Source organism: Fundulus heteroclitus, chromosome 22, assembly GCF_011125445.2.
Source record: "Fundulus heteroclitus isolate FHET01 chromosome 22, MU-UCD_Fhet_4.1, whole genome shotgun sequence".
NCBI classification, from domain to species: Eukaryota; Metazoa; Chordata; class Actinopteri; order Cyprinodontiformes; family Fundulidae; genus Fundulus; species Fundulus heteroclitus.
In genome coordinates this window covers 29,441,484-29,453,926 of record NC_046382.1, presented here as the reverse complement: position 1 = coordinate 29,453,926, position 12,443 = coordinate 29,441,484, and the positions used below count along the sequence as shown (strand labels likewise).

The following is a 12,443-nucleotide window of genomic DNA, read 5'->3' as shown; positions in this document are numbered from 1 at the left end:
AAGTCTGAGTGTGCAACAGTATGGCTGAAAGAAAATGGATGAGCTCTGTAGAATACCTTGAAGTTGATGAAAATGGAAACTCTTAGTTGGACGGCTTCCTGCCTGTCCAACACACCCATGCTCCACACATACTCAGTGAGACTAATAAACTGGTTCTCTCGCTCGCTCGCTCGCTCACGAAAGCATATGGTCTTTCTTTTTCTTTCACGCACACTCTTTGACTCGCTTGTGCTTTGGGAATGGGATTTGGGGTTCGGTGACGGCACAGAATGGTCCGCCCCTGCACTTCATCCCCAAGCCCGCTTGCTTTGGTTGATCAGAGCCTCTTACTCACCGTCTGCTGGACTTCCTTGAGTTTAGTTTAGCCCTCCCTGTTCACAGAGCTGGTGAAAAAGTACAAATGTTGGCAGAAGACTACAATGAGACCACAGTGGGATTGGCCTTTTCCAAGTTCCTGCATCTCATATGAGAGAATCTCCGTTTTGTTTTGGCCCTCTTCCCCTTGCTTTCATGTCCCTTTGTCTTTGCAGTCTGTTAAACCACTGATGTCTCATTGCTATCAGTCTGGTGCAATGTTTTGTTTTTTTCTTCTTCTGCAAATTAGGTCCATGATTGTTTTAATAGAAAACATGTGTCAATAGGCAGTTTAGCAGGCTGTTGTGTTGGAAAAGCGTCTCATTGTGTTCTGTTGGGAGTTTGATTTTTGGAAAGCTGTGTAGGAGCTGAGTCTTGAGTCAGAAGAAAGACTTGAGAAGCTAAAGCTGGTGAAGATAACTGTTCGCCACAGAAGAGCCCAGAGTGGATTTGGGCAGAGAGACAACTTTGAACTTGTCGCCAGTTCATCCATGATCGCCTGTTCCATCTCTCTTTCCCAGAGAGTGTGGTTCTGTAAATGATGCCAGGCTTAATATAAAATGCCAGCACACTTAGATCTGAAGCCAAACATCGTTTATTTTGTTAGGGTTTTTTTTTCTTTTTTTTTTTTTTTTTTACGCCACAGCAGCTTGTTTTTCTTTGCTCTGACACAGAACAAATATGAAAAATTAACAGTCCAGATTGAGTGTTGGTCCGGCAGGAAATTATGAGAGGCTGACATAAGTAGGTCAGACACAAACAAAAAGTTGTTTTTCTGACAGTTTTTGGCCCTGTCCACACTTACATAGTTTTGAAAAACAGTAGTTGTCTTCTGTGTGTGTGTGTGTGTGTGTGTGTGCATCTAGCCACATGCTAACTGAGTTTCTAATGCAAACGAAAACGAACGGAAATGCAAACAAAATTTCGTTCTGTACGCACTCTGTGCATACAAAATGACAAATAAAGTTGTCTGAGTCTAATGGGAACAAAGGACATAGAGATTTTTTAAAAACTGTACTTCTGATGTATGTGTGGACTGGACATTGAGTGATTATTAGAAACGATGACACAGAGGCCTACTATGTCCACTCTTGCTTTCTGGCCTAAAACGAACGATAGACATGTTTGTAATAGGGTTTTTTCTCTGCTGCCTTGCTTTTTCGTGACTCTGTTTCCGTTAAAAAGGAAAATACATTCGCAAATATGTCAATTACCGAGAAGAAACAATGATACGCAACTGTTTTGGCAGAAACTAGCTCTAATGTATAGGGTGTTCTCTTTGTATTTCCTAGTCAGTTTTTCTAAGTTCCTAATCAAAAATAAAACAACACTCCTAAAGTCAGAATTCTGACTGGAGAAATCAAATGTTGCAGAGCAGCTGTGGTGTCCAATATAATTGCAGCACATTTCAATTGTAAATATATTGTAAATATATTGTAAATATTTTTTTAAATGATTGTTTTCTTTAACAGGTGAAATCAAGTATTAACCTTCTCCATTCTTTAGTAATCAAACTCCTCAGATGAGTTGCCTTTTTATACTAACATTAAATTTAACACATGACTTCATACATATATGCTCACATATGAACACATTTACACCTCACTACACAGACATTTGTAAACAAAAATGAACATCTGTCAATGTACTGTAGATAAAGTGTCTCACAAATGTGAGTACAATCCTCACATTTTTGCCAAGATTGTGTTATATCTTTTCATGGGACAACACAGAAGATATGTCAGATTGAGACAATGAAAACTAGTCAGTGTACAGCTTATGTAAAAGTGTCAATTTTCTGTCCCCTCAAAACAACTCAAGACACAGTCATTAATTTATAAACCACTGGCGACAAAGTGAATATTTCCGTAAGTGTACATTTCAAAACTGTGCCAAAATTAGCCATTTCCCCTCCCCGGCGTCATGTGACTGGTTTGTGTTACAAGGTCGCAGGTGTGAATGGGGAGCAGGTGTGTTAAAGTTGATCTTATCACTTTCACACTCTCATAATGGTCACTGAAAGTTTAGCACGGCACCTCCATGGCAAATAAATCTCTGGAAAAAGGTTGTCGCTCAACATAAAGATTGCAGAGGCGATAAGAAAATATCTGCAGAGTGTCTGGGAGTCTTCCTCAGTGCTCGGGCCATGCGGCGTGCTCTGCATCAAATATGTCTGCCTGGCTGTCCTCCCAGAAGAAAACCTCTTTTTTAAAGATGCTGCACAAGAAAGCCCGCAAACAGTTTGCTGAAGACAGGTAGACTAAAGACATGGATTACTGGAACATGTCTTGTGGTTTGGTGAGAGCAAGATAAGATTTGGTTCAGATGGTGTCAAGTGTGTTTGGTGGGAATAAGAGACACAAAGATAAAGTCTGTCTTGCATACATTCAAGCATGGTGGTGAGAGTGTCATGGTTTGGGACTGAATAAGTGATGCTGAATGTGGAGAGCAGCAGTTCATTAAAGTAGCACCCTTTGGCAAAACAAAAAAGTTTATCTTGAGGTGAGTTACACTTTAAGAAGCAATAAATAGGTTGTTTCATTGCCAAAAAAAGCAAATGTAGCCAGAAGAAACTTTTTTAGGCAAGCCGTGCTGTTTAGACGGAAATAATTAATTCCCCTTTTTAGTCAATAACTGGATAGACTACTTACTATTTGGGGTTTATGTTTGCAATGACCACAAAGCTGAAAGACATTAACTTTTTAAAAGTGCTTCTTCATATATCACAAGTCATATTATTATCAAAACAATCAGTAACGCGTATCACATGTTTTATATTTATAGTTTATATCTGTATTTCATTGCCCCCTTACTGTCTGAATTCACTTCCAGTTATAAACAAAAGGAACTTTTTTGTGTTTTTGCTCTCCAGCAGATTATGAATTAAGTAAAGGTTGTTAAATTAAATCTAGCGTATTTAACCAATATAAACGTATGGATCTAGTATGCAAAGTGGCTAAATTGCGTGTAATTGGACATAACTGTGGCAGCTAGATAGCAGCAAAGGCCCTTCAATGCTGTTCTGGGTAAATGTTGAAATTTCATCAAGTGGCATTAGTGGTATGCAAGCAGCTCCTTGGCTGTGTGGTGGGGTGAGGCGAATTCACAACAGGAGTTTACAAGGAGCTAAACCAGAGGCACACGCAGTGCTGGGCGACCTGTAATTGTGAACGCTATTCCTAAAGTGTTTAAACCCACAAAATGCATAGAAGTATTTTCTCGGCTTGCTTTGCTAATAGTAGCACCGCAATGCACAGAAGATTCTGCAGTTTTATTTACTTGCAACTAGAATTTCCTCAAGTGTGACGACATTCCAGGGTTCGAGCTCTGATGTCTGGGACAGCTTTTTTTTTTTTTTTTTTTTTTTGTAGGAAGAAATGGGAACAAATATCAATTTGGAGCCTCATTAATAAGGCTTCCCCCAAGTAGAGGATATGTAGTAGATGGAATCAACCGAGCTATTTGCACATTCTCCCTCCTTGTAATTTGTGTTGCCTTTTCATAAGCCTGTATACATTACTAACCAAGAGGGCTAACAGGGCAGTAGCTGTGAGTTAACACTTGGATTCTTAACACGGCTGTTGAGTCTCTAGGGGACGGTTGAGTCAGCTCTATCCGCCTCGAGCTGTGCTGTCCTTAGCTTCTTAACTCTGCTTTACACCCGCCAAAAGCCCTCTCTCCATCTCTCTCCGCAATCACACATTCCAGCTGAATCAACAGCTGCACCATCGCAGCGAAGTCCAGGAAACAAGCCGCTGCCATGCGGATTTGCTGCTGTGATATACAGCCGGTCACATGCATTGGCTACATGTGCTTTCTTAGTGGAAATTTCCTCCATTTGTCATGTTACACGTCGCTCTAGACATCTCCACAGCCGAAAACCTCAACTGCCCAATCAGTGTTCAGGAAAACGTCAGGAAACTTATCGCAGCGATTTCTATATTTGTTCAGGCCAGAAAAATGGGTGGAGTGGCAGAGAGAAAAAGGGTGGAATAGTAAACGTATAGGTTTCTTAATTTGTGCAAATATCTGTAGCCTTTTCGGAGGTCTTTTGCGCGGCCCTTCGTGAAAATAAACGCCGTCCAGCCCCTTAAAATGGTGTGTGGTCTGTCAGAAATCAGTCCCATCTGCTGAGCGCTGCCAAGAATAGCAAAGCTGGACAGGAAGCGGGTTTTCCAAACAAAGCCCTTTTTACAGAAAAAAGTGACGACTCAAGTGTTTGAAGGTAGAACAGAAGGTCTGTGATGTCATTTTCTTTATAACGAGTCTTTTTTCACTTCGTTGCAATTAACTTAAGCTGGGGGGGGGAAAAAGAGTGAAAATCACACGTTTTATTTACAGTTTTATCTAAAACGCACCCCTAAATCAATCAGGGTTTTATATTTAGTTCATCCTTGCCTCTGTAATTACAGTGACCTCTGAGAACTGGCTGCAGTGTTATTTGTTAAATTGCAGCGTTCCAAATGAATGCCTCTGTGACAAAACCCAGACAATGTCACAGGATTTGAAGCAAGTAAAAACAAATACTGCTGTGGAGGTTGTTTTTTCTTCTTTTCTTCCTTACATCGGTTAAGTACAGAATTTCCTTTCTTTATGGAGTTCGTAATGCATCCAGCTGTTTGTGGAAACGTGTGGCTTCAGTCAGAAAGGTTAGCATCCATCTCTGGGCTGAAGATAATTTATTGTCCTGCCTCACATGCGCCAGACAATGGTGGAGAGGGCGCTGCTATGTAGTAGATTAGAGTTACTGCCTCAGGATAGCATGAAACACCTTGTTGGAAAAAAAAAAACATAACCCATCAGGTTTTGGTTTCAAGCCTGTATTTTACTACATGTGTAGCCATTGATATTGCAGAAAGGAAAACTCTACAGAGAAGAGGAATGGCAACATTGTAGGGCTGCAAATGATGATTATTCCAGTAGTTGACTGATTTGTCCATAGTTTTTTTTCCTGATTAATTGACTAATCTAGTATAATTTTTACCCATCTCCATTATCTCTTGACAGATTTTAATGAGGCGAACACTAGCGCAAAACCAAACTAATGAGACACCGTTTCTGTAATCATAATAGAGTAGTTGTTGCTGCAAGCTTTTAAAGGAAACCTTGCTATGGCAGCTCATTAGTAAGCGAAACAGACTTGCTGTTTACACTGGTGCACCTACTGCCATAACACTTAGCTGAACCCAAACCTTTATGTAAGCAGACCCTCAACTACATGCTACCTGTCGAATAAATCGGACAAGCCCTTACTGATTTTGAACTCCCGTTTTTCTCACCTGTAGTCACATTTGGCTTATTTATTATTGTTACATAATAATATATTTAAAAAATCCGTTTTCGTGATTGTTTCATATGAGACAAAAACGCAAATCAATGAAAATATAAATTTCCCTCCCAAAGTATTCACAAGTGTGGAGCTTTTCCCCATTTTTGTCAAATTACATCCAGAGATTTTTTGTCATGATTTAATGTGATTGACCAACACAAAGTAGTGCATATTTATGAAGTGGAAGTAAAATGATACATGATTTTCAAAAATTTGGACTACTGTTAATACAAATCTGAAAAGTGTGGTGTGCATTTGTTTTCTGCTCTCTTTAGTCTTCCGTACCCGAGTAAAATTCAGTTCCACCAAGTGCCTTTAGAAATCATCATATGAATATACCCTGTTCAGAGGTTGCATAAGGTTTGAGGCTGAGGCCCAGTCGGATAGGGGGTCCTGTCCAGGCGAAGCGGCCATGAAGCCGACAACATTTAAAACAGCACGTTGAATCGTCTTGTTACTGAAAAGTGCTACATAAATAAACTTGCCTTGCCTTGAAACCGTCTCACAGATTAGGAAAGTTTGAAGCCGCTTCGTAGGGACACCTCTACCCTCATAACCGGCTACAAACTGACATGTTTACGTATGCTAGCCAATGTAGCCCTAGCCTCTCAATGTTTGTGTGGACCACCTCGTCATTGGTCCACAAATACAAATATTATTTTATGGTGGCAGTTTTTAATTGATTGTATCTTTTTAGCACATGTAGTCCAAGACAAATTTCCCCTATGAGGACAATAAAGTATAATCTAATCTAATCTAACAAAAAGCACCTCTTTTCTCTCTGCTGCATTCATCGTTTTTGCCCCGCTCTTCTTCCTCTTTCTTTCTTTTTTACTTACGTGGCAGTGTTACAGCGCCACTCCCTGGCGTGCCATAGGTATTACAACACCTATTACGGCTCCTCTTGCTTGGTGCGGTTTCATCTGTACACTCTAACTGTTTCTGTGCGGATAAAGTGTTCGGCTACATGTGAACGTGGCCTAAAGCAGGGGTTCACATCCCAGCATGACAACAGCATACAGCCAGCATTTCGATGGTTTAGCATATTCATAGGCTAGAATGGATTAGTCAACGTTCAGATCTGAATCCACATAAGTACAGTACATAAGTGGCAAAATTTCAAAACTACTGTTCACAGATGGTTTCCATCAAATCTGACTGAGCTTAAGCTATTTTGCGAAGACTAGCCTGAAGTTTCACTCTAAATATGCAAAGCCAGTGAGGCGTACTCCAACAGCTTTGCAGCTGCTAAATATTAACACAGGAGGGCTAAATAAAAAAGCACGCCACAATATTTTCAAATTCATTCTGCAATAACCATCCTGAAAACCCTTTATAAATGTCCTTCAACTTGGTCGTTATGCACTCTCTTGTATTGGTTTATCACATAAAACCCATTAAAGTACATTGATGTTTGTGTTAGTTACTTGACAAAATGTTAAAAAATAAATATCTTTTGCAATGCAAACCTTTTTGACACTCATTGATGTTGTGTCATTCGGAGGGCTACCAGTACTTACCTTTGAACTACAAGAGTCAGAGTTCACCTTAACTTTATGTAAAATAAATAAAATTTTCATGCTTTGTTATAGATATTATAATTTTATAAATCTATATAAATGTAAGTGTGATTAAACAAGAAGAGTAACAGAATAAAATAAAGTTTTAGATGCATCTCACTGGTGGATTGTGCTTTTTTTTTTTAGAACAGGCACGTGGGCTCCACATGTGGTCCTCGGGGGCTACTTGGTGCCTGCGGACACCATGTTGGTGACCCCTGGCCTTATGTTTTTTTTTTTGTTGTTGTTGTTTTTTACCAATACATTTTTGTTTCAAAAGAATTGTAGTTTGTTTTACGAGCTATAAAGAAAAGAGAATGTCACAAAACATCATTAAAGGCATTTGTTGCGCTAATGTGATGGAATTTGTTTATTTGGGAATTTATTGTCTTGCGTTAATCTCTTTTAATGTGTTCCTGATGAATGCAGTTGTGTTTTTAATAAGAACCAACTTGCATGTGAAAGAGTTATTTTTGTTTTGGACCCCTTACAAAGCCCATTTTTACAGAGTCTGTTAAATGATTGAAAGCTGCTTTAAAGTTTTTCATTGAGCTGATGATCTAGTCTGTCCATTTTTATATGTAATTATAGGCTGGGATGTAGGAAACCAGTGAGGCTTGAAAGGACTTCCAGTCAACCATCACAGACTCGGAGTATATCACTGCATAATGAAGAGAGGCGTGTGTTGGACTTTTTCAGAGCCAACTCTCTGTTTCTCAGGTGTGCGAGCGTGGCAGTGGACAAGCTGTCAAACTTTATTTGAAAAGATCCCAGACAGACCACGCTACTTCCAGAACGCCAGGCGGAGGAGTTTAAACACACACCTTTTGATTTTTGCCACCAGTTTCAAGCTACAAAACGCCATCCATGCTGAGAAACGTTCAGTCAGATTAGTAAACAAGAAAGGAATAACCTCATTTTGGATTTTCTGTTAATGTTAATAAGCTTAAAAATCCGCAGGGAGCACTGATGGGGGCTTAATGCGTGCTCACTTCTATCTGAGTAACGCTGTTTAGCTTATGGCTTAATGCACTTGTCCTCTGAGATATATTAAGTGGCAGCCAGCAGTGTTGTAATGGTTTGAAACAGTCCTCCGGTGCCTCGTCACGTGGCTGAAACTCCGAGAACTTTGAGAAATCCATATCTTCTCCACCCTGAAAGTACAAACCCCTGGAAAGTATGAAAATAAACAGAAGACTGCAGGACGTTTGTAATAACAAGGACGGCGCATGTTGTGGAGGACAAAGCCAATAGGACACAGTGATCATTCTTTTTCTTTTTTGTTCTTCTGGTGTTTTTCCCCATTTTTCCCTCCACTTAGATTAACCCTTTCTTAGGACAAGGTTCTTCTAAAGAGTGTTACTTAGAAGGTTGTAGCTTACCATTATCAATAAGACAAGCGGGAGCTTATTCAAATGCTGACTGCCTCCCGAACACCTCTTCACCCTTTTTATTTCTACTTCCTGCTGTTTGCTTTTTTAAACCACTTAAACACATGCTCGTAGTTAGATTTGTCAAAGGGTTCCTCTCATAAAGATGTTTTTTTTTTTTTTGCTTCGAAACCTGGTTTTGTTTTATTTTCATTTTTTGGTGGGCTGGATTTGATCGCTGAGCAGAAATGTATGTCTGGAAAAATTGCCTATAGTCAGCGGGCGGGTTTAAACTAACATCTTGATGGTGCGTTGAGAGGTGCAGGCTCTGGGTTGACTGAGGTATTTTTGCCATTTCTGTGTTCAGCACCACCTTTCTCCTTTACTATTTTAACGGCTAAACACAATTTCTTTGCACCTTTCCAGCACACAGTATTTGCTTATGTCAGTGTCTGTAATGAACTAATATCTGCCCATCTTGTCTCTGTTCCAGATCATGGATGAGACCCAGACACAGATAGCCTGGCCTTCCAAACTGAAAATTGGAGCCAAGTCCAAAAAAGGTGATTTGTTATTATTTTTTCCTTTTGGAAAAAGATGGTGTCTTGGTATGCTGTTGAAATGTTAGCAGGGATCCAAACAATTATCATCCAAGGTGAAAATGTCTTCCTTGGAACGGGAGTGTGTTGTTTAGAAATGGAAATCAATGCAATGGTGAGCAGCACTTATAATTGGAGATGTCCCGATCAGGAGTTTTTTCATCCCTAATGTTGGTCAGAGTTATTTATCATTAGGCACTTATTGTTACAGTCACAGTCTAATGCTTCATTAAAGTTATCACAAATGCATGTATATAATAAACTGATCCATGTTTTTTTGCTGCGGGAAAAATAAATGCTTAATTAGTATCACATGGTTTGCGTTAATGTTGTGATTCTGTCCCACTTCTCTCACCAATGTGCACATAAAAATACATGATTTTCAAAAAACCTGACTATTGACAACATGTGCCTGTCAGGCTTCCTGGTTACCAATGTGTGTGGCTGACATAGAATCCCAGTGTGTGCACCTACAACAAAGATCAGGCATTCAGTTTAGGCAGGAACCCCAATAACGATCATGTAAAAATGGCTGCAATGCGCAGATGCACCCTACTGGTTTGTTCTAGGCTCAGTCTGATCTTTTTAATGGCCTGATCTACTGTTTCTCTCTCTTCCTACCCATTTTATTCAGAACTGTGATTATCTGCCTGGAAAATATTTGTTTTTGTCCCAGCTGTGGCTGATTTGATGACCGGATAGTTTAAAGTGCACTTTATCTATGTCACTATAAATTTAAACACAAAGGGCTACTGGGTCAGTGGTTTATGCATCAGCTGGCACTTTAAAGGACGGCTGCAGGCGAAACACCGCAAGGCCACTGATTTTTATGCAACCACCTCCATAGAAAATTCATGTTTCCTTAAAGCTTACAGTTATCCTCCTTGTATGCCCTCTGATTTTATTTTTATTTTCATAGCACAGTGAAAAGCTGCTACGCCAACACATTCTCTGCCAGTGGAAATTACAACTTAGCAATGATGGGTCCACCGACCAAGTAAAAAAAAAAAAAAAAGCTATTGTCTATCCCGTACTATGATCTATATTGCTGTGAAGTCATGTTGATGACCCAAGCTCGGTGTTGGTCTTTACTTTTTTCTGTCTTGTGTTTCTGGGTGTTTGGATGTGATTTGTTGAGCATATAAAATGTGTGGCTCTGCTGTTGAACAGATGTTTATTTTATATGGTATTGGAGAGAACATATAAATAAATCAGAACATTTTGTTACCTTTCACATTTGCTTGCTTTCTCTATTTATAAATCTTGTTGTGCTTACGATTCTCATAGTATGACAACCAACAACAGTTTCATGGTTATTGCTCAAAAGAAAATGTTTCACGTCTAATTGCTACTATTTAAATTTGAAAAACAATTCTTACTTCTGCTAAAATAACATTGATTACTGCAGTTTAAGGTAAAAAAAATTGTTATCTTAAAAAAATACAAAACATGCCTGCTTAATTTAGTATTTTTTAAAGGCTTTTTTGGTTAACTAGTCAGGCTATCTGCTCAGGTAACCAGACTTGAATTTATAGCTTGAGTGATGACCGTTACTCCTTTAGTCTCCACATTGTGACTGTGTTTTTCATAAGAGGAAATATTTCCTTGCAATCATATTTATCTTTCTTGTAAGAAATATGTAGGGAGTCTTTTTTCAGCCAGGCGACTAACAGCGTAGAAGCATCATGTGGTGGAGGGGAGGCACTGAGGTAGTCTATGCTGGAGAAACCTTCGGTCCCTCTGGCTCTTTTTGTGGCGTCTCATTATAACAACTTTAAGCTTTTAGCCATTTATAAAAAATGGTAACTTTAAAAAGTGTCCTCAACCAGACCATGCATAGCCTTAAAGGAACAATAAGTAATAAGGAGACCTAGTGGTTAAAATTGGAACAACACGTACACAATGCCTTTCATGGACATCCGTCATTTACTCAACAGTCTGTTGTTGCACTGAATATTTACTAACACAGGACAGGTCTATGATGTTGTATTCTGTTCTACTTCTGGTCTGCTTCACTTACCGGCTTCCATGTCTGCAGGCTGCTGCAGACATGGAAGCCAGTAAATAAAATACCAAATCCTGTGCTCTGCTTTGGGAACCCTGGGAACTCTCATATGATTGGCTCAGGAACCAGGAAGTAAACACGGACTACACTCTGACCCGAAGTAGTTCAGGAAAGTACCTCTAGGTTTGAAAGGAGAAAAACATGACTAAGACATTGTTGATGGAGAGGACCGATTGTTTATAGGGAATGTTACTTCCATCCTGGGTGACAAATGAGAATGATTTTGACTAATTTTACAGTAAATATCTTACTAATTGCTCCTTTTAAATTGTGATTTAATTTAAACTAAAAGGAGTTAAATGTGGTCTGAGGTTGAAATGTAATGATCTTTCTGGGGAGGACTGTGTGCCACTTCTTTAATGCAGCGTAACACTCGTAAAAATTTCATAGGCATAGTTATGGGATGGAATGAGATTATTACTATCTAATAACTGTTAGAAGAAATAAAGATACCACAGTTTAATGGCATAGTCACAAACATACAAAATAACACTTTTTTTCTATTGCTTATTTATTGTTATTCATCCCTTTGATTTGTACTAAACTTTTGTGAAACTGTAGAGTAAGCAATCACTAACTTTAGAAGTAGTTTTCCAATTTTGTATTGTGAAAAAATTTATGTTTTTGCTTTTCTTTCTGGAGGGCCACAGGTATAACAAGCTTATGTCGGCTAAAAAAAAAAAAAAAAGTCCAACTACCTGCTCAGGTAACCATTTACTCTAAAGCTCTTCAACATTACCAATGTAGGAGTGAGGGGCTGTGCTCCTTTACCTTCAACACAAAATCTTCCATGTGTTTTTGTGCCCATAAATATTTGCTTCTTTTTCTTTTTCTGTTCTTTTTAGCAATGTAAAAGTGTCCGGTTTCTTTCAGCCAGCTAGCTAGCAGTGCACAGCAACAGGCTGTAGACAGGTTAAGACAGCTCAGTTTTTTATTCCCACCCTTTCTCTCTCGTCTCACTAACTGGACCTTAATTCATAAAAGTGCTAGGACAGAAAAAAGGTGTATAGCAGCAATTACAACTTTTAAAACCTAGTTATACCCTAATATTGGTAATTTAACCCTTATGATAAAAGAAAAAGATATAGTTGATGTCAGTGTTGTCTAATATTTCCCTTGTCTTTATGACTATCAATCGTCTGTTGAAAACCAATATAATGTGTGATG

At 39.0% G+C, this 12,443-nt stretch overlaps 1 protein-coding gene across 1 annotated transcript in view; it reads left to right on the top strand.

The window, feature by feature from the left end:
* Positions 1-12,443, top strand: part of LOC105927275 (protein bicaudal C homolog 1) — a 90,371-nt gene that overhangs the window by 37,446 nt on the left and 40,482 nt on the right. The window contains exon 3 of the mRNA XM_036126248.1: positions 9,106-9,175. Within this exon, the coding sequence (XP_035982141.1) occupies positions 9,106-9,175 (70 nt within the window). The remainder of the gene's footprint in view (positions 1-9,105; positions 9,176-12,443) is intronic.